General features: G+C 43.9%; 1 protein-coding gene across 1 annotated transcript in view; it reads left to right on the top strand.

The window, feature by feature from the left end:
- The window catches only part of TMEM132E (transmembrane protein 132E), a 741,227-nt gene that overhangs the window by 589,669 nt on the left and 128,201 nt on the right, over window positions 1-23,357 (top strand). Inside the window, exon 3 of the mRNA XM_073615123.1 lies at window positions 5,339-5,479. Coding sequence (XP_073471224.1) covers window positions 5,339-5,479 — 141 coding nt within the window. The remainder of the gene's footprint in view (window positions 1-5,338; window positions 5,480-23,357) is intronic.

Raw genomic sequence — 23,357 nt, 5'->3', positions numbered from 1 at the left:
TAAAGGGTATATCCTTGAATGATTGCCAGCCAATCATGAGAGTTGTTGAACCAGGTCTCTGAAAATCCCACAAAATCCAAATCCTCCTCGTACAACAGTATCTCTAGTTCACCCATCTTGTTCACTAGGCTCCTGGCATTGGTGAACATGCCACGTAGTTTAGACCGGGCACATACTATCCTCTTATTGGGTGTTCCGAGATTGCAACTAGGACTTGTTACTATACTTACCTTGGGTTTATGTGCTTTAGTCAACCTACCAATAATGCCCCCAAAACTACCCTGTGGAATATGTTCCACACTGACTATCTCTACCTCTGGACCCTCCCCCCCATTGCCTAGTTTAAAAGACCCTCTAACTTTTTGGCCATATTTACTCCCAGCAGATCTGCGCCCTCCTCATTTAGGTGCAGTCTGTCCCTTCTATAATACTGGTGACCGACTGAGAAGTCGGCCCCGTCCTCCAGGAACCCAAACTCCTCCTTACTACACCAGCTCCTCAGCCACTTGTTTACTTCCCTAATCTCCGTCTACCTTTCTGGCGTGGCTCGAGGTACCGGTAGTATTCCTGAGAATATTACCTTGGAGGTCCTTTTCCTCAATTTAGCTCCCAAGTCCCTAAAATCGCTCTTTAGGACACTCCATCTGCCTCTGACTTTGTCATTGGTGCCAATGTGCACCATGACAGCTGGGTCTTCCCCAGCTCCTCCCAGTAATCTGTCCACCACATCCGTGATGTGCCGAACCCGAGCGCCCAGTAGACAGCATACAGTTCTGCGCTTCAGGTCTTTGTCACAGATTGCCCTCTCTGTCCTTCTAAGAATTGTGTCCCCTACCATCAGAATCTGTCAATCCTTTCCCTTCGCTTCCCCCCACTCTCGCTGGAGGAGTTCTTCTCCTGGCAGCTAGGAGAGTCCCTCAGCTCCAGCAGTGCTGGTCCCTGACTGGTTTCACCAATGTCACTCAATGGAGCGTACTTATTGGGAAACTCGAGCCCTGGATTGGCCTCCCTGGCACTTCCCTCTCTATCCTTCCTGTCTGTCACCCATCTACTCTTTTCTAGTACCTGCACCTCTTTGTCTCCACCCGCCTTTGTGCTGGCACCTGCCGAGTACGTTCCAGGCTATCCTTTAGTATGGAGGGTCTTCTTAGTGCTGACAGTTGCTTCCCTAGATTCAGAACCTGGGCTTCCAGTGAAACAATGTGCTTACATTTTGCACAGCAGTATTCACCCTCGATCAGATAATCTAGGAAAGCATACATGCCACAAGATGCATACCGAGTTGCATCTCCACACCCACTGGGCATCTTACCTACCAATTTAATGAGGATTGGGGATTACACCCTGTCCAAATGACCTAACAACTAGCTTCCTAACACTAATAATGAACAATACAATACACAGATACTCAACAAGACAATACACAGGTACTTGCAGACCACGTGCACTTGCAGACCCGTGTGCACCTGCAGACCCACATGCACCTGCAGACCCACGTGCACTCCCAGACTGTGTGCACTCGCAGACCACGTGCACTCGCAGACCGCATGCACCCGTAGACCCACGTGCACTCACAGACCACATGCACTCACAGACCACGTGCTCTCACAGACTTACGTGCACCCACAGACCCATGTGCACTCGCAGACCACATGCACTCGCAGACCACATGTACTCACAGACCACGTGCACTTGCAGATCCACGTGCACTCAAAGGTACACACAATACACAAGTATACCAAATACACAGGTACTAATGATCCCCACCACTACTCACTCAGACAACACACGGGTACTCCCAAAATTCGGGTACTCCGGACACTCAGGTACTTTGGACACTCAGGTACACCCAACACTCAGGTACTCACGACACTCTGGTACTTCCGATAATCATGTACTCCCAAGACTCAGGTACACACAATACTCAGGTACTCCCAATACTCAGATACACACAATACACGGGTACTCCCAATACTCAGGTACACACAATACTCAGGTACACACAATACTCAGGTACTCCCAATACTCAGATGCACACAATACTCAGTTACTCCCAATACTTTGGTACTCCCAATACTCAGGTACTCCCAGTACTCAGGTACACACAATACTCAGGTACTCCCAATACTCAGATACGCACAATACTCAGGTACTCACAATACTCAGGTACACACTATACTCAGGTACTCCCAATGCTCAGGTACTCCTCATGCTGCGTGCACACAACTGGATTTTACGGCATACTTGGTCTGGTGAACCGGAGTCCGTCGGACAATTCGATCATGTGTGGGCTCCAGGGGACTTTTTTTTCTCAAAAGTTTGACGGACCTAGAAATGAAACATGTTTCAAATCTGTTCGACGGACTCGAGTCTGGTCGAAAAGTCCGCTTGTCTGTATGCGACGGACATACGGACAAAAACCGAGTCTGATCGTAAAGTCCGTCGAAAAGTATGCCGGACAAAGTCTGCCGTAAAGTCCGCGTGTGTGTACGTGGCATAATACTCAGGTACACCCAATACTCAGGTACTCACATACACTGTCAGTCAGGTTTTGTAGTTTGTGTCTCTGTGTCACTCTGCACAGCCTCCCCTTGTAATCTGACACTAGCAGTCAGTCAGTCACCCTTAGTGCCACGTCTCACTAATCAGTCTCTCACACTGTCCCTCCTCGTGTCTGCCGCCTCTCCTTGTCAGCCTTCCACCTCCCATTCCCGCTCGATGTCCTCCCACTTCCTCTGTTCACATCTGTGGTGTGATACTATCCTCAGTACACCCGATCCCAAACCACAATGTCCCGCTCTGCGACCGCTGTGCGTCCCGGGGTCACCCACTGCCGCTAAAAGTTGTGGGGGGGTCCGGTCCGGTCGTGGGGGGGACAGTCCGGTTGGGGGGTTGGTCCACTGTGCTGCCACTCTAGGGGGTGGGGGGTTGGTCCGGTCTTCTTCACGCTCCTCCCTCTCACTCCACACTTGTCCTCAGCACTGATCCGCGCCAAAACAAAACTCTGCAACAGTGCCACCCTCTGTTTCTCATAATGTTTCTCATTTGATTTCCTAAACTACTTGTCACATCCTTGATATTGTTTGTTAAAGTGGAACTCTGACAAGCACTGGTTTTTTTTTGTTTTAGATAGTGGCGAAGGTTTAGATCTCCTTTCAATTTTTTATGCTGGTTTGGGGGAATTTCCCCCAAATGTATAAGACATGAAATGAGACAACATCTACTTTGATGATTCCTCCTCTATTGAATTGTATTGTAACTGTACTGTCTGCCCTCATGTTGTAAAGTGCTTTGTAAACTGTTGGCGCTATATAAATCCTGTATACATAATAATAATCTACCCAAAACAAGCAAAAATCTTCTTTGGAAAGCTGTCATCCTATTGCAAAATTTCAGTGAAACCTCTCTGGTGACAGATTTTAACCGTGGCATTTCCGGATGATAACTAAAATAGATGTATGACTCCCAAATGGTAACATGTCAAAAAGAACAAAGATCAATCGTCTTTATGAGACATCATCATTCAAACTGCAAATCGACAGGTGACAGATAAGAGACCACATGTATGAAAAGGAAGTTGAGGAAAGAGGAGGAAAAAAGAGAAAAAAAGAGGAGCCCTAAGGAGGAGATAGGGCAAGAAAGGATTGTGAAACAAACTGGACATGCAACTGACAGACATCACTAACTATGGGCAATGTTGTCACCTAGGATTATCAGATCCAAGCTATAAATAAGATGTGGCATTTTCCAAGTGCATATACAAAAGCCAGGGACATCAGGTTTCAAAGTGAGTTGTGTGTCTATGATGCAATTGTGCAGTCAGATTTTCCATTCTCATGGCATGACACATTTCTTTAGCCCATTCCGCAGTAGTAGGTCTTAAGCCATGTACACAATACTAGTTTTTCTGCTGGGTTGAATGAAAAAAAATGACAGCTCAAGCCGGGGCTGTTGTACTAACAATCCGATGTTAGTACAATAATCTCCCCTGCTGTGCTATTGTGTTCTGACAGGGGAGGGCGGCCCCCCCCACTAGAACACTCTGGTCAGCGCTCTCAGCCATTGCCATACCATTTTCGGTTATGCCCCTTTGTGGCCTGGCCAAAGCCCAGGCTGAGGTTGCCACTCTCACCACCATCACTACATGACTCTGCGGATGTGTGGCATTAGGAATTTCTTCCTTATTTCCCCATAGGCAGAAGCCAGCCAAATGTCCGGCTTCTGTAGGAGCAGCTGCCGTACACATGGGCCGAATGTCGGCCGGTTTCTATTGAATGACCAATGCCGTCTGGCATTCGGTCCATGTGTACTAGGCTTTATTGGAGATTTCCAATGGCACAGTGTCACAACACAAGCTAAACTAAACAGAGAAGATGCTTCTTGATACAATAAATAGATCCCAGTAAAATAGATATGGGAACAGTTTGTGAAATTTTACAGGAAGTAATTTGGTGAAACAGTGAAAACAGCATTCCAGGGGGATTGAGCTGGTGAAAACTGGATTTTGTATGGCCAGGATTATTTTCTCACATCAATCATAATTGAAAATGAATTCACCAACATAACGGTTTTGACACTTGTGAATGAATATTTGCTTCATAATAATGCTGTATGATGACTTCAAAGAAATGTTACCACTTTGCATTTAGCATGAATACATAATTTTTTGTTGACCGGTATGTAGTTTTAAATTTGGTTGTATAGTCTTCTATTTTCTAATAAAAGGTTTTCCCATTGTAACTGTGTTCTCCTGTGCAGTACAGTTAATATATATTTTTATTTTTACCCAGTCTCATTCAGAAGGTCTCACGCTGCTTGGCAGTGATCCAAGTCACCCCCTCCTTCCCTACTTTTATCTACACTACTCCTTGCCCTTTTTTGACTTCATTGATGTCTACAATGAATACTCACATAAACAGGATAAAAAAAAATCCTAGGATGCACACAATCACTTCAAAACTATCCTAATCTAGTAAGGCAGTTTTTATGTTTGGCACAGTTATTTCTCTGAGACGCACAGAGGTTTTAACACACTTTTTAGGTACAGCTGTTGCTCCCTGAAAGAAATGGTTAATCAAAGAGGCCAAACTGTGAAACAACTTTGAACAAAGTCAAAAAAGATCCTGTAGGATTTCAAAGAAAAAATATATATTGGTCTCTTAGACATCCTAGGCAGAACATCTGTGTAGCATAACTAATTTACAGAGTGTTGGTTATTTTAGTTGGTGATATCAAAAAAGAACAGACCAGAGAATGGAGCTGCTATGGAATCAACAGTATGTCAGCTGGAAATGGGGCCTTCTTCATTAATATTCTCCTTTCTCTTTGTCATGTATAGGGTGAAGGCTAAGAAGGGGATAAATCTGCAGAACACCAGGTCCCGGGATTCTCAATGGTTTGTTAACTCAGAGCTTCAGACAGGAGGAAAACATTCAACAGCGACCATAGATGTGTCAAAAGTTCAAGGGTTGCCACACAGGTACAGAATTGTTTAATCTATATTCAGCACATTCCAGAAATGTACTGTTTTTTTTATTTGAAACATTGATATATGTTAAATCCAATCAAACTATGAAAATTGCTCAGCAAAATAAGAGATAAAAATAAATTAATGACCATAGCACAAATATCTGCCTGTGAATTGAACCAAAGAGGCAAAGCTTTCAATGCCTTTTAAATACAAAAAAACATGAATTATAAGCAGTAAACAATAAATAATTGTCCTGTTCTGTACAATAAATAGTCATCATGGGTACAAAAAATTGCCAGATATCTTAAATCCCACTCAAAGTTAGCACTTACTTCTTCCATAGGATGCTAAAGTCAGCAGGAGATTGAGTGGTGAAAAGCATCAACCCCCGAGCTCATAAAAGTCAGATTCAAGTGGGATCTTTGTCAAGCCAAAAGGCAGTGGGGTTGATTTACTAAAACTGGAGAGTGAAAAATCTGGTGCAGCTCTGCATAGAAACCATTGGCTCTTTACCCTGATCAGGGATGGGCTGTGTCCGGGGGACATGCCTCATCTCCGTTCGGCACGCTGCGCGCCCCCGGGGGCTTTCACGAGCGGTGATTACTAACACAAAACATGTGACCGGCTGTGAGCGGCGAGAACTGAACATCAGATGACGTCCACCTGGAGGGAGGAAATGTTCCTGCTGGCTTCATTTTACAATGGTCCTGTATGGAAGTGGTTAAAAAACACTTTCTTGGCTGGTGTAATAATCTATTCATCCAAAATTTTAAAGTGCACAATGCTCTACATAATACTGTTGATGTCACAAGTGACAGATGCAAACAGAATCACCCGACACTTTTTAGAAAAGGGTTCTTCTTCAGGGGTGCATGATGATAGAACATAGTCACTTCTAAAGATAAAAACATACAGACAGACAGATAAGCGACCAAGATCATTACAATTTACAGAATTGTTACAAACAGCAAGCTATTTAGGAAGAAAGTGCTTGTACAGCAGCCAAGTAACATTAAAAACAGTAGCATCCATCCAAGCGGCAGTGAGACAATCCACCCAAATGTCCACATAGGAAATCAGAACGAGAACCATTGAGACGTACACCAGTGACAGTCACCAGGAGTCACCATAGGCCTGATGGAAAACAATGAAAGAGGAAAAAATATACTAAAAAGGAAACTAGATATTATAAGGATTTGTACAACATATATCTATGTTGCAAAACAATCAAAAAAGTTTTTGAATAATCGTTAACTATGTATTATAGACAGTGGATACATGAAAATCCACAACATTGCATGCATGGGTATAATAGCATACAGTATCTCACAAAAGTGAGTACACCCCTCACATTTTTGTAAATTATTTTTATTTATATCTTTTCATGTGACAACACTGAAGTAATGACACTTTGCTACAATGTAAAGTAGTGAGTGTACAGCTTGTATAACAGTGTAAATTTGCTGTCCCCTCAAAATAACTCAACACAGCCATTAATGTCTAAAATGCTGGCAACAAAAGTGAGTACACCCCTAAGTGAAAATGTCCAAATTGGGCCCAATTAGCCATTTTCCCTCCCCGGTGTCATGTGACTCGTTAATGTTACAAGGTCTCAGGTGTGAATGGGGAGAAGGTGTGTTATATTTGGGGTTAACGCTCACATAGCTAAGTAAGAAGGTGCGTTTGAATAGATAGACAGCGCGGTTATGAAGTCTGAGCGGTGGGAAAATCATCCACCAGCCCACCCTCCCTGCCTCTTCCTGTTAGGCTGGCATGTGTTCCAGCTTGATTCCCCGGACGCTGGGAACGCAGCATAGCCCTGACCCTCGGTGGGGTGATGTTACGTGTCAGGCATCCGCCAGCGCGCAAGGAGAGTTGAATGGGGACACAGGAAGATGAAACTGCCCAAAACAACACAGAATATTTCAAAACTGCTCATAGGGTGTTTGGGGAGCATTTTTAACTCAACATTAAAGCTTGTAAAATGCCAGCCAGTACCCTTGGTTACTGTGTCACCAGAGTGGTGCAAGTCAGTGTAAGCTAGCACCAGTGTCCTGATTGCCACCACACCAGTTCCAGTGTCAACAGAGTAGGTGAAGCCAACAACACTGTTCTGATGATTAATCATACCAGTGCCAGTGTCAGTAGATCCAGTAAAGGCAGCAACAATGTTCCTAATCACCGCCACACCGATGCAATGTCACCAGAGCCTGCATAACCTGATCTCCAATCAGAACCAGTATCACACACCCACATTCACTACCATTTTATGCCATTTTATTCCGTGACTATGACCAAGACACGGTATAAAATAATTAAAAGATTCCTGCCTCCTGACCTCCCCAAAGTCACCGATATGACAGGCTTTACAAAATTAGGCCACTTCTCAATTATTTTTCCTCATAATTTTCCGAAATGTATACTCCCAATAAAATTTCTGCATTGATGAGTCCCTCGTACATTTTACAGGGAGACTGAAATAAAAGAAAATCAGCAATAAAAAACTGATAATTGGCATGTGTGTATGTATTCACCCCTTTGTTATGAAGCCCATAAAAAGCTTTGGTGCAACCAATTACCTTCAGAAGTCACATAATTATTGAAATGATGTCCACCTGTGTGCAATCTGTGTCACATGAAATGTCATTACATATAAACACCTTTTTGAAAGGCCCCAGAGGCTGCAACACCTAAGCAAGAGTCACCACTAACCAAACACTGCCATGAAGACCAAGGAACTCTCCAAACAAGTAAGGGACAATGTTGTTGAGAAGTACAAGTCAGGGTTAGGTTATAAAAAAAAAAAAATCCAGAACTTTGTTGTCGGAATGTCCGATTGTGTGTACGCAGCATAATGCCCCTTTCACACGGGACGGATCCATGATGATCCACCCCATGAACATCCGCTTTGCTCAGCGGGGATCGCTCCGTTGATCCCCACTGAGCTGGCAGATGACAGGGAGGTCCCTGCACACAGTGCAGGGACTGCCCTGTCAGATCTCCGCTCTCCCCTATGGGGGATCGGATGAACACGGATCGGATGAACACTGCAGATGGATAGAAAAATAGGATTTTCTTCCGTCTGCAGAATCAGACGATAGCGGGGACGGATGATATGGGGTGTCAGCGGATATTTATCCGCTGAAACCCGCTGTCCCATAGGGATGCATGTATGTCCATATTTCATCCGAAAACGGATGGATGAAATACGGACATACTGTCCGTACGTGTGAAAGGGGCCTATGAGTTAAGCAAAACATAAATACATGATAACATAATATATCATAGGGTAAATAAATGGCATTTGCAAATCAATATTAATGACCAATTCCATCAAAAATTGCATATATTTTCTTTTAAATACTTGGCCAAGTTTATTTTAAACTGTATTTTGTCTACATTAATTGTTCTTTATATTTCTTAAGAAAATAATATCTTGGATTGTAATATTTCGCAATAGAATAGTTGGTACACCTTCCCTCTTTTCTTTGTAAGGTTAGTGTTGGTGAGTCAACATTTTTTTAAAATTATTTTTTGTTTTTCTCCTGGTAGATCTTTTGTACCAAGGATTCCTTCACTATATACAAGATATTTTAGAAAAGGGCAATAATGGGACTTTGAAGAAATTTTAGGGCATATGTTTGGAACATAGCATTGTGCTATGGAGGCAGCCACGTACCTACTTGGCTTTTCGGTACAGCTTTCCCTGACCACTCGTACAGAGGTGACATTTAGTAAACTGTTTTCTATGCAGTATTGGTTGATTTTTGTGATACACAAGATGCAATTAGGGAAGGTCCAAACACTCCCATACCCCCCCCCCGCCGGTTCGGTTTGCACCAGAACATGCGAATAGGCAAAAAGTTCTAGCAAACATGCAAACCCTATTAAAGTCTATGGGACACGAACATGAAAAATCAAAAGTGATCATTTTAAAGGCTTATATGCAAGTTATTGCCATAAAAAGTGTATGTGGAGCCGGGTACTGCCACAGGGGACATATAGCAATGCAAAAAAGTTTTTAAAACGACCATTTTTTGGAGCAGGAGCAGTGATTTTAACCACTTGCCGACTGCTGCACGCTGATATACGTCGGCACAATGACAGCGGTGGGCAAATAGCAGGCACGTGCGCGCCGCCGGAGGCGTGACCGTGCCTGTGGGACTGGCGGACTTGATGTGCGCCGGTCTCCTGGCGATCGTGTCATGGAGCCTCAGAACGGAGAAGCGTCTATGTAAACAAGTATTTCCCCGTTCTGACTTGTGTCATGACAGAGATCACCGCTCCCTGTCATCAGGAGTGGTGATCACTGTCATGTGACTTGAAGCCCATCCCCCCACAGTTAGAATCATTCCCTAGGACACACTTAACCCCTTCATCGCCCCCGATAGTTAACCCCTTCACTGCCAGTGTCATTTACACAGTAATCAGTGCATTTTTATAGCACTGATCGCTGTATAAATGACAATGGTCCCAAAATAGTGTCAAAAGTGTCTGATGAGTCCGCCATAATGTCGCAGTCCCGATAAAAATTGCAGATTGCCGCCATTACTAATAAAAATGCCATAAAACTCTTGCCTATTTTGTAGACGCTATAACTTTTGTGCAAACCAATCAATATACGCTTATTGCAATTTTTTTAACCAAAAATATGTAGAAGAATACATATTGGCCTAAACCGAGGAAAAAAATATTTTTTTTATATATTTTTGGGGCATATTTTTTATAGCAAAAATTAAAAAATAATGAGTTTTTTCAAAATTGTCGCTCTTTTTTTGTTCATAGCGCAAAAAATAAAAACCACAGAGGTGATCAAATACCACCAAAAGAAAGCTCTATTTATGGGGAAAAAAAGGATGTCAATTTTGTTTGGGTGCAACATTGCACAACCGCGCAATTGTCAGTTGAAATGACGCAGTGCCGAATCGCAAAAAGTGCTCTGGTCAGGAAGGTGGTAAAATCTTCCGGTGCTAAAGCAGTTAATAATGCTTAAAGTTAAACAATAAAAATGAAATATTTCTTTAAATATCGTGCCTGGGGGGCCCCCTTAGTCTGCCTGTAAAAGTGGCACATATGTGCAATGTCTAGAAGAGTGCTGCAGCAAAATTACATTTCTAAAGGAAAAAATGTAATTTAAAATTTCTCGCAGCTGTAATGTATTGCCGGCTACAAAACCTTGTGGCAAAACCTTGTGGCCCTTTAAAAGACTTCTCATGCCTCTTGGAAGATACCTTGGGTGTTTGCTTTCCAAAATATGGTCATTTTGTGGATGTTTCCACTGTCCTGGTGTTCCAGGACCTCCAAAAGTTTAATTGGTGCGTCAAGAAATTAGATGTGTGATTTAACCACTTCAGCCCCGGAAGGATTTACCCCCTTCCTGACCAGAGCACTTTTTCCAATTTGGCACTGCGTCGCTTTAACTGCTAATTGCGCGGTCATGCAATACTGTACCCAAACTAAATTTGCGTCCTTTTCTTCCCACAAATAGAGCTTTCTTTTGATGGTATTTGATCACCTCTGCCGTTTTTATTTTTTGCGCTATACACGGAAAAAGACCGAAAATTTTGAAAAAAAATGATATTTTCTACTTTTTGTTCTAAAAAAAATCCAATAAACTCAATTTTAGTCATACATTTAGGCCAAAATGTATTTGGCCACATGTCTTTGGTAAAAAAAATGTCAATAATATTTATTGGTTTGCGCAAAAGTTATAGCGCCTACAAACTAGGGTACATTTTCTGGAAATTACACAGCCTTTAATTTATGACTGCCTATGTCATTTCTTGAGGTGCTAAAATGGCAGGGCAGTACAAAACCCCCCCCAAATGACCCCATTTTGGAAAGTAGACACCCCAAGGAAATTGCTGAGAGGCATGTTGAGCCCATTGAATATTCATTTTTTTTGTCCCAAGTGATTGAATAATGACAAAAAAAAATTACAAAAAGTTGTCACTAAATGATATATTGCTCACACAGGCCATGGGCATATGTGGAATTGCACCCCAAAATACATTTAGCTGCTTCTCCTGAGTATGGGGATACCACATGTGTGGGACTTTTTGGGAGCCTAGCCGCATACGGGGCCCCGAAAACCAATCACTGCCTTCAGGATTTCTAAGGGCGTACATTTTTGATTTTACTCCTCACTACCTATCACAGTTTTGAAGGCCATAAAATGCCCAGATGGCACAAACCCCCCCCCCCAAATGACCCCATTTTGGAAAGTAGACACCCCAAGCTATTTGCTGAGAGGCATGTTGAGTCCATGGAATATTTTATATTTTGACACAAGTTGCGGGAAAGTGACAATTTATTTATTTATTTATTTATTTTTTGCACAAAGTTGTCACTAAATGATATATTGCTCACACAGGTCATGGGCATATGTGGAATTGCACCCCAAAATACATTCTGCTGCTTCTCTTGAGTACGGGGATACCACATGTGTGGGACTTTTTAGGAGCCTAGCCACGTATGGGACCCCGAAAACCAATCACCGCCTTCAGGATTTCTAAGGGTGTACATTTTTTATTTCACTCTTCACTGCCTATCACAGTTTCGGAGGTCATGGAATGCCCAGGTGGCACAAACCCCCCCCCCAAATGACCCCATTTTGGAAAGTAGACACCCCAAGCTATTTGCTGAGAGGCATGGTGAGTATTTTGCAGACCTCATTTGTTTTTGAAAATGAAGAAAGACAAAAAAAAAATTTTTTTTTTTCTTTTTTTAATTTTCAAAACTTTGTGACAAAAAGTGAGGTCTGCAAAATACTCACTATACCTCTCAGCAAATAGCTTTGGGTGTCTACTTTCCAAAATGGGGTCATTTGGGGGGGTTTTGTGCCACCTGGGCATTCCATGGCCTCTGAGACTGTGATAGGCAGTGAAGAGTGAAATCAAAAATTTATGCCCTTAGAAAGCCTGAAGGCGGTGCTTGGTTTTCGGGGTCCCATACGCGGCTAGGCTCCCAAAAAGTCCCACACATGTGGTATCCCCGTACTCAGGAGAAGCAACAGAATGTGTTTTGGGGTGTAATTTCACATATTCCCATGGCATGTTTGAGCAATATATCATTTAGTGACAACTTTGTGCAAAAAAAAAAAAAAAAAATGTGTCTCTTTCCCGCAACTTGTGTCACAATATAAAATATTCCATGGACTCGACATGCCTCTCAGCAAATAGCTTGGGGTGTCTACTTTCCAAAATGGGGTCATTTGGGGGGGGGGTTTGAACTGTCCTGGCATTTTATGCACAACATTTAGAAGCTTATGTCACACATCACCCACTCTTCTAACCACTTGAAGACAAAGCCCTTTCTGACACTTTTTGATTACATGAAAAAAATATTTTTTTTTGCAAGAAAATTACTTTGAACCCCCACACATTATATATTTTTTTAAAGCAAATGCCCTACAGATTAAAATGGTGGGTGTTTCATTTTTTTTTTTCACACAGTATTTGCGCAGCGATTTTTCAAACGCATTTTTTGGGGAAAAAACACACTTTTTTACATTTTAATGCACTAAAACACACTATATTGCCCAAATGTTTGATGAAATAAAAAAGATGATCTTAGGCCGAGTACATGGATACCAAACATGACATGCTCTACAATTGCGCACAAACGTGCAGTGGCAACAAAATAAATACATTTTTAAAAGCCTTTAAAAGCCTTTACAGGTTACCACTTTAGATTTACAGAGGAGGTCTACTGCTAAAATTACTGCCCTCGATCTGACCGTCGCGGTGATACCTCACATGCATGGTGCAATTGCTGTTTACATTTGACGCCAGACCGACGCTTGCGTTCGCCTTAGCGCGAGAGCAGGGGGGACAGGGGTGCTTTTTTTTTTTTTTTTTTTTTCTTTATTAATTTTTTGCTTTTTTATCTTATTTTAAAACTGTTCCTTTCATTTTTTTTTTTTTTTTATCATTTTTATTGTTATCTCAGGGAATGTAAATATCCACTATGATAGCAATAGGTAGTGACAGGTACTCTTTTTTGAAACAATTGGGGTCTATTAGACCCTAGATTTCTCCTCTGCCCTCAAAGCATCTGACCACACCAAGATCGGTGTGATAAAATGCTTCCCCAATTTCCCAATGGCGCTATTTACATCCGGCGAAATCTAAGTCATAAAATGCTCGTAGCTTCCGGTTTCTTAGGCCATAGAGATGTTTGGAGCCACTCTGGTCTCTGATCAGCTCTATGGTCAGCTGGCTGAATCACCGGCTGCATTCTCAGGTTCCCTGTTGAGACAGGAGAGCCAGAGAAAAACACGGAAGACGGTGGGGGGGGGCATTCTCTCCCACTGCTTGTAAAAGCAGTCTAGAGGCTAATTAGCCGCTAGGATTGCTTTTACATGAAAGCCGACCGCTGGCTGAAAAGATTGATACCAAGATGATACCTAAACCTGCAAGCATCATTCTGGTATAACCACTCAAAGTCGTGAATGGTGTACCTGAAGACAAAAAAATGGTTAACAATAAAGCACAGTAAAAGGTAAAGTATAAAAAATTGCATACCTGAAAAGCAAACATGATAAAACATAATAACAATAAAACATTGCAGAATAGAATACAGTAAAAAAGAGCAGAACAATAGAGAGAGAGAATAGAGAGAGAACAATAAAACGACAACTATTATTTTTTATTTTATATTTTTGTTTGTGTTTTTTTTTTTTACACTTTTTTTGTAACTGTAACTTTTATAACTGTAACCGGTTCCAGGTTCGGGTCTCTCAAAATGCGATGGCATCTTGGGAGACCCTGTGAAAGTGTGCCTAGTCTGTGCAATGCTGTACCCTACGCTAATACTCAACTAGTGAATGGTAGCGTTCAAAACATTCACCAATGCAAAGACCAGGATTGTCAGGACAGGAGGGACAATAATAGCGGGTGTCACGCCTATATCCGCGCTTGCTGCAGACACAATATCTTTTTTGGGGGGGTTCGTTGGGTAGGGGTACTCGGGAGGACATAAAAATGCCTCTCATGCAGCCGACTGCATTTGGTTGGGGATGTGAATGGGGGAAGTACGGGCGCTGCAGAAGTGGTGGGTTCCCAATTAGGATTGGCGAATGCAGCAGGAAGGGCATTATGGGCATGACGGGCCTGTGTTTGTCTTCCTTTTTGGTGGCAGCGGGATACTATTTGTGCTTGCCACCTCACCAGCTTGAACTGCACTTATGGGACTCGCCACGTCACCAAGTGTTACGGCAGTGCTGGTTTGACTACGACCGGGGTGTACTAGGCCGCTGGCGCTTGCCAGTTCACCAAAACTCTACCAAAAAAACTGGGATCAGGCCTGACTCTGCAAACGCTGCAGTTATGCGTTTAGTGTTTTGTAAGTGACAGTGATCGATCGATACTGCACTTGGGTGGGCTGGGCTGGGCCGGGTGGAGGGGCAAAACGCAGGTGCTAGCAGGTATCTGGGCTGATCCCACTAACACTGCGTTTTTGGGAACCCTAAACTGCTGGGGACGCCAGTATAGATCTGATCGGATCAGATCAGATATTGATCAGTTCAGATACTATACCACTAAGGGAGGTGTACGGTGCGTGCGTGGGTGTTAGCGCTACTGGCACTAACCTGACGCTGCCTGGGGCTGGTGCTTGCCAGTTCACCAAAACGCTACCAAAAAAACTGTTAGCGATCGCAGGGATCAGGCCTGACTCTGCGAACGCTGCAGTTATGTGTTTAGTGTTTTGTAAGTGACAGTGATCGATCGATACTGCACTTGGGTGGGCTGGGCTGGGCCGGGCGGAGGGGCAAAATGCAGGTGCTAGCAGATATCTGGGCTGATCCCGCTAACACTGCGTTTTTGGGAACCCTAAACTGCTGGGGACGCTAGTATAGATCTGATCGGATCAGATATTGATCCGTTCAGATACTATACCACTAAGGGAGGCGTATGCTGCGTGCGTGGGTGTTAGCAGTACTGGCGCTAATCTGACGCTGCCTGGGGCGACGCATATCACCGCCGGGCGATCAGGGGGCTAAACCTTTATTCGGTAATAAACGGCGGGTGCCCTGACACTATAAAAAATAAACGAACTAACCAGCGTCACCCGTAACAGTTATACGGTGATCAGTGGTGAAAGGGTTAACTAGGGGGCAATCAAGGGGTTAAAACATTTATTAGGTAGTATATGGGGGTCCCTGTCGCTATAAAACGCTGACGGCGAACCTAAATATTTACGTCCCTAACTAGCGTCACCAGCGACACTAATACAGCGATCAGAAAAATGATCGCTTAGCGACACTGGTGACGGGGGGTGATCAAGGGGTTAAAACTTTATTAGGGGGGGTTAGGGGGGTATCCTAGACCTAAAGGGGGCCTAACACTCACTGCCCTAACACTGTAACTGTCACAAACTGACACCAATACAGTAATCAGAAAAAAAAAAAAAAAACCTGCTTGGTGTCAGTTTGTGACGGGGGGGGTGATTGGGGGGGGGATCGGGGGGCGATCGGGGGGATCGGGGTGTTTTGTGTGCCTGGCATGTTCTACTGTGTGTGTATGTTTGGTGCACTCACATTACAGTCTTCTCTCCTCGGCCCGGAACGGAAAATACCGAGCCGAGGAGAGGTGACATCATTTCCTCTGCCTCTGTGTACAATACAGAGGCAGGGAAATGATCCCATTGGCTGAGAGCGATCGCGAGGGGGGGCCACGAATGGATGGCCTCCCCCTCACCACCGATCGCCGGGGGAGATTTGCCGACCGCCGCAGGCACCGGGGGGGTCCGATCGGACCCCCCACCCGCGGGCAGGCAAGGACGTACATGTAAGTCCTTTTGCCTGCCCGTGCCGCTCTGTCGACGTACATCGTCGTGCGGCGGTCGGCAACTGGTTAAGCCCCTAGAAAGCCTGAAGGTGCTCCTTGGATTTTGGGCCTCTCTATGCGGCTAGGCTATGAAAAAGCCTCACACATGTGGTATTGTAGCAGAATGTGTTTTAGGGGTCTTATACGTATGCCTATGCTGTGTGTGTTTTTCTTAACTTCATGAAAACAAATTTTATTTTCTTTATTTATTTATTTACTTACGTCATCTCAACCCTTCTCTTCTCTACTCTGCTACGACAAAATCTCACCCCTATCCTGCACCAACCTAGCCACTTCTGTCTACAACGCTTCACTTATAGCCTCACTGGACTCACTGGCCCCCCTCACTACACACAGCTTCAGGCCCTGACCCCTTCAACCTTGGCAAGCAGATGATACTAGAAGTCTGAAAAAACATAGTCATGCTCATGAGCACCTGTTGCGTAAGACTAATGCTGTGTACACACGGCCGGATTTTTCGACCAAACTTGTCCGACGGAACGAATCCATTGGACAATTTGACCGTGTGCGGGCTTCATCGAACCTGCAGCGGACCTTTTCTGTCGAAAATGTGACGGACTTCAGATTTAGAACATGTTTCAAATCTTTCCGACGGACTTGAGACCAGTCGAAAAATACGTTCATCTGTATGCTTGTCTGACGGAGGAAAACCAATGCTAGGGCAGCTATTGGCTACTGGCTATGAACTTCCTTATTCTAGTCTGGTCGTACGTCATCACGGTCGAATCTGTCAGACTTTGGTGTGATTATGTGTAGACAAGTCCGATTCGACAAAAGTCAGACGAAAAGTCAGTCGAAAGTCCGACGTGATTCAGTCCATTGAAAGTCCGGTTGTGTGTACACAGCATAAGTCTTAAAAAGATTTCAACCAATATAAATCTGCCCTCCAAAAATACAATTCCAGCCTCCTCACTGCCAAGCAGACCTATTTTATCACTCTCATTGGAAACTTATCATCCCGTCCCCGTCAACTCTTCTCTACCTTCAAATCTCTACTTCATCCTCCACCGGCTCCACCTGCCAACTCACTCACTACCAGGAGGTCGCCAATCACTTCAAACAGAAGATTGATACAATTTGCGAGGAGATCTCTACTGTTCAGATACCCTCCACGCTTTACACTTCATGCCCACAGGTACAATCACAGGTACAAAATCATTACTTCCCTCTTTCAACCCCACCACTATAGACGAGGTTGCTAAACTACTTGCTAACGTCCACCTTACCACCTGCCCTCTGGATCCTGTTCCCTCGCAAATGCTATGTTCACCCTCTGGCTCTATGCTACACTCTCTAACCCACATCTTCAATCTCTACCCCAATCTCTACCCCTCTTCTGGAATCTTCCCCAACTCTCTAAAACATGCACTTGTCAGCCCCATACTTAAAAAGCCCTCACTGGACCCATCCAATCTTAACAACCTACGCCCCATCTCCTTGCTCCCCTTCTTATCCAAACTCCTTGAACATCTGGTCTACAACCAACTGAGCGTCCACCTTGCTGATAATAGCCTTCTTGATCCCCTTCAGTCTGGCTTTCGTCCTCAACACTCCACAGAAACTGCTCTCCTAAAACTAACAAATAATTGGCTAACGGTGGAAACTAATCAACACTATTCTGTACTCCTTCTCCTGGACCCCCTGCTGCCTTTGATATGGTTAACCACTCCCTCCTTCTCAAAAAACTCCACGCCTTTGGTCTCCATGACTGTACTCTTCGCTGGTTCTCTTCCTACTTATCCAACTGCACCTTTAGCGTTTCTTACAACTCTACTTCCTCCTCTCCTCTTCCTTTCTCTGTTGGTGTCCCCCAAGGTTGTGTTCTTGGACCTCTCCTATTTTCAATCTACACCTCCTCCCTGGATCAGCTGATAGCCTCCCATGGCTTCCAATACCACATCTACGCTGACAACACCCATCTACCACTCTCTGTCAATCCCTCCACTGGCTTCCGCTTACCCAACAAATTAAATTCAAAATACTAACAACTACTTACAAAGCCATCCACAATTTAGCCCCAGCTACATCACTAGCCTAGTCCCTAAATACCAACCTACTCGTTCTCTTTGTTCCTCTCAAGATCTCCTGCTCTCTAGCTCCCTCCTCCCATGCTCGCCTCCAGGACTTTTCCAAAGCCTCTCCAATCCTATTGAATGCCTTACCCCAATCTGTCCGCTTATCTCCTACTCTATTACCTTTTTTTTCTCATAAAATAACATTTTTAAATACCAGGACTTGTACCTTTGCACTTTAATAAACAGACCTTCAGAAGAAACTTAGCTTGTAGTTTATTGGACACTTTTTATTGTTTTCAGGTCAGAGACTTGGACTAACTTTGAAACACGTGTTGGAAACTTGAGAAATCTAGGAATTACCATTGATTGATTATTATTCAAAAATGATGGACACTGAGAGATCTGTGCTTGTGAGGGCTCACTGAATCCAATAGAATTGTATTTTTCAATTTGACCAGTGTTTTGTACATATTTTTTGCATAACTTATACAACACAGTATGTTTGAAGAACAATCACTTTAGCTGCTAAACTCACTCTGCTTGACTTCTTTGGTTACTGACACTTGAGAGTGTATGGGTGGCCAAACTATCATTTATTATACTTTTTGTTCTGTTTGGAAAACCCTGTTGATTCTACTAACGATGCAGGCAACAGTTTCCACTTTCTGAATCAGAATGCTAAGAGGCTTCATAAGAGATCTTAAAGTATAGTTTAAATACAGGTCTGAGGAAGAGGAAAAGTGTAATTGCATTGAAATGTAAAAGCCCTGCGGGGAAGAGGTCTAAAGCGGTTTGCTTTTTCCTTTCCATTAATATTTCATCGGGTTGTTTTCCGAAAAAAAAGGTGATTGCGATCACTTTAAATTCATCGTCTGTCTCTAACCTTTTGAAGGCCGATTTCAATCTGCATTGGAAATGGCACACCAGAGCCTTGCATTTTAGCAGACTGCGCTTGTTTAAAAAAACTGCAATATGTAATATATACACGCATGTCACAATATATAGCTAACATTTATTTTCTGCAATGTCATTCCAAAAAGAAAACAGTGAAAGCAGTTATATTGCAGTCAGGGCTTTTGGTTCTGAATACAGAGAAAGAATATACTTAAAGGGATAGGGCAAATAACCTGGACCTAATTATTTTTGTAATGTAAAGTTGGCTATGTACCAGGAAGCTTGTTTATCTGATTCTGGATATAATTCCTATCTTAGATTGGATGTCTATCATTCCTTACATACCAGCTGACAATAGACCAGTAGAAATCAGGCTGACAGTAGAGTAATGCACTGGCTACTAAAAAGAGGGATGAGGGGAGAAGGCATGATTGACAAAGGTTTAAATCACTAACCCCCATAAAAAAAAATTGAATCCCCCCTTACCAGGTTTGCTGGGATATCCTTCATTCACTTACAAGCAAAGCACTTGCTGATTTGGTGTGATCTAGAGCTAGATTGCTGTAAACTAGGCCCCCTGCCACAATCACTTCACTTTAAGCCATTGGTAGGCACCTGTCACTTCTTGGCTAAGGCAGCTGGCCTCCTGAGGATGCATCCTCCTCCAGAAATTGTGTATGCCTCAGCAGAAGCCTCCTGGGATGTGTGTGATGCAGGAATTGAAAAAAGGTAACAATTAAAAAAAAAAAATGAACAGACAAGAGTTTGGCTTTTAACTTTTTTGGAGTGTGGGGAATCCAATGAGGCAAATTCTACTTTATGAGTGAAGATCTGCTTTAAAAAAGTTAATTCCCAGGAACCACAAAGAAATTTGATCTTATTCTTCAGGTTAAAGAGACCAAAGAGCTTGAAGAGAAATCGAGAACTCAAAGCAGAGAAAAATATAATTTTCAGGGGAAAAAAATGACTAAAAATCATTAAAGTCTCCCTTTAAATGTGAAACACAAGAAAACCTTTCCTAATATACCGCACATATTTGCCGTGCACATAATTGGACTTACATAATAAAGACTAACAGGGTGCAGTTACCCCCAGCGTTAAGAGAGTTTTCACCATCCATCAGGTTAGAGCAGCAGAAAAAACAAAAAATGGCCTCTATTCCTTGGTTAATATAGGCAGCTATTTCTGCTGTATGGCCACAGTGGCTGTTAGTTCCCTGATAGCCAGAAGTCTCAAACCATTATGACAGTGTCACACATATGATTGGGTATCAGAGCAGATCTGTCTAGCTGAAAAAGCTATCACACAATTACACCGATCCACTTTGACATGCAAAAAATCACTATCCTTATTAACTAAAATTGTCCGGGATACCTTCTGTGTAGGGATGAATGAGTCTTTTCACATATCAAGTCAAATCAAGTGATTTTTGGCTAATCTCTGGATTAATAACAATCAGGATATTTAATGATATTTGATGTCATGATGTCACAAATAAGACCAATGTACTGTATATACACATATATTTTATGGAAATGTTTGATTCTCTGAAAAAAAAACGCTGTGCCAAAATCACTCAATTCACAAATCAATTTGCTCATCTTTAAGCTAATAAACTGCAAGACACAACAAATACAGTATAAGATGCTGGCTTATTGCTACTTTATTTTAAATACCCATCACTTCTGTTGTTATGCAAGCAACTGTTCTTGAATATCACCTAAGCCAGGGGTAGGCAACCTTTTGAGCACAGTGTGCCGAAAAATATTTTGAAAGAAATTGAGCATGCCGATTTTATAACAAAAAAATGTCAACTTCACACTCTCAATCGCGAAAAGGATTTTTTAAAATTAACATCCTGCACTCTCACGCCTCAGATCAGCCCCAATTCCTGCACCTTCACACCTTAGATCACTGTCCCTCCTGCAAATCTGTTTCACCACTGTACCCCCTTGCACATCTGCCCTACCACTGTAACCCCCTGCACATCTGCTCCACCACTGTAACCCCCTGCACATCTGCCCCACCACTGTACTACCCTGCTCATCCGCCCCACCACTGTACCCCCTGCTCATCTGCCCCACCAATGTACCCCCTTTCTCATCTGCCCCACCACTGTAACCCCATACACATCTGCCCCACCACTGTAACCCCCTGCACATCTGCCCCACCAATGTTTCCCCTTTCTCATCTGCCCCACCTCTGTAACCCCCTGCACATCTGCCCCACCAATGTTCCCCCTTTCTCATCTGCCCCACCACTGTACCTCAATGCACATCTGTTCCACAACAAACTCTCTTCTCATCTATCCTAACACTGAACTTATCTGCTCATCTGCCCCACCACTGTAACCCCTTTCTCATCTGTCCCACGACTGTACCTCCTGTACATCTGTACCACCTCTGCTCTTCTGCCCCACTATAACCCCCTGCTCATGTGTTCCACCAATGTACCTCCTTTCTCCTCTGCAGCCCTCTGCACTTCTGTCACACCTCTGTACCCCCTGCTCCTCTGCCCCATGGCTGTAACCCCCTGCTCATCTGTCCCACCAATGTACCTCCTTTCTCCTCTGCCCCAACACTGAACCCCCTGCTCATCTTTCCCACCACTGTAACCCCCTTCTTATCGGCCCAACACTGAACCCCCCTGCTCATCTGTCCCACCACTGTATACCCCCTGCTTTTCTGTCCCACCACTGAACCCCCTTCTTATCCCTCCCACCACTGTACCTCCTGCACATCTACCCCACCACTGTACCCCCTTCCTCTTCTGTCCCACCACTGTAACCCCCCTGCTCATCTGCCCCATCAATGTACCACTTTTCTCATCTGCCCCACCACTGTATCTCACTGCACATCTGCTCCACCGCCGTATACCAATGCTCTTCTGTCTCACTACTGAATCACCTTCTCATCTGTCCTAACACTGAACCCATCTACTGATATGCCGCACCACTGTAACCCACTTTCTCATCTGCCCCACCAATGTACCTCCTGCACATCTGTCTCACCTCTGTTCCCCCTGCTCTCCTGCCCCGCCACTTTTCCCCTGCTCTCCTGCTCCCACCACTGTAACCCCCTGCTCATCTGCACCACTAATACACCTCCTTTCACACTGCCCCACTGCTTTACCCCCTGCTTTTCTGTCCCAACACTGAACCCCACTGCTCATCTGGCCCATTACTGTACCCTCCTGCTTTTCTGTCCCACTGCTGAACGCCCTTCTCATCTCTTCCACCACTGTACCTCTATGCACATCTGCCCCACCGCTGTACCCTCCTGCTCTTCTGTTTCACCTCTGAACCCCTCCTATTCTTTTTCCCCACCGCTGTATCCTCCTGCTCATCTGCTCCACCACTGCACCCTCTTCTCATCTATGATATGCGTGATATGCAGATGGTGAAAGGAAGCAGAGATGAAACACATCTACCTGTCCTGGCACACTCATCCTGCTGATCCACCTCTCACATCCAGCCCACATGCTTCTATGTGATGTATGAGATGTATGGGATGTATTTGATGTATGTGATGTCACATGCGAGCATATGGAATGGATGCGCAATGATAAGCTCAGGTCAGGGGCATTTTCTGAAAGCAGTGGGCCTGTGTGCAAGATCATAAGTTGAGCCCCCGCAGCTTTAGAAAAAGTGGTTCGGTGTGATTTTCATTGTGCTGAATACTGGCTGTGGCTTAAAGGGACACAGAGTGCAGGGGTTCAGTAGTAAGTGACACAAAAGTTCAGGAATAATTTCAACAAAGTTTCAACAAAGTTCCCAGAAGCGCAACAGTAATTCCACAAACTGTCACCTTATTGTGGTTTTACCAATCACAGTGAAATCCCCTCTTTCTGAAATTGGTAGTGGCAACTAAGCGAGTCATTTTCCTTCAGATGGTGGGCGGGGCTAGCAGGACTGTGATTGGCCAAGACAGTCCTCCTCCTCCTGCAAACAGGGACCGCTGTCCCTAGCAGAACTGCACCCAATCTCTTCCCCATCACAAAAGCTGACGATCACAGCTACAGAAAAGTTAGAGAACCAAACAATCTTTTACAATGTGTGGGGGCATAGTGCCTCTCCCTCAGTGCAAGTGCGGCATGGGGAATTCTGAAATTGGAATGCATTAGTGTCTC

Source organism: Aquarana catesbeiana, linkage group LG02, assembly GCF_042186555.1.
Source record: "Aquarana catesbeiana isolate 2022-GZ linkage group LG02, ASM4218655v1, whole genome shotgun sequence".
NCBI lineage: Eukaryota > Metazoa > Chordata > Amphibia > Anura > Ranidae > Aquarana > Aquarana catesbeiana.
This window is presented reverse-complemented; position numbering and strand designations above follow the sequence as displayed.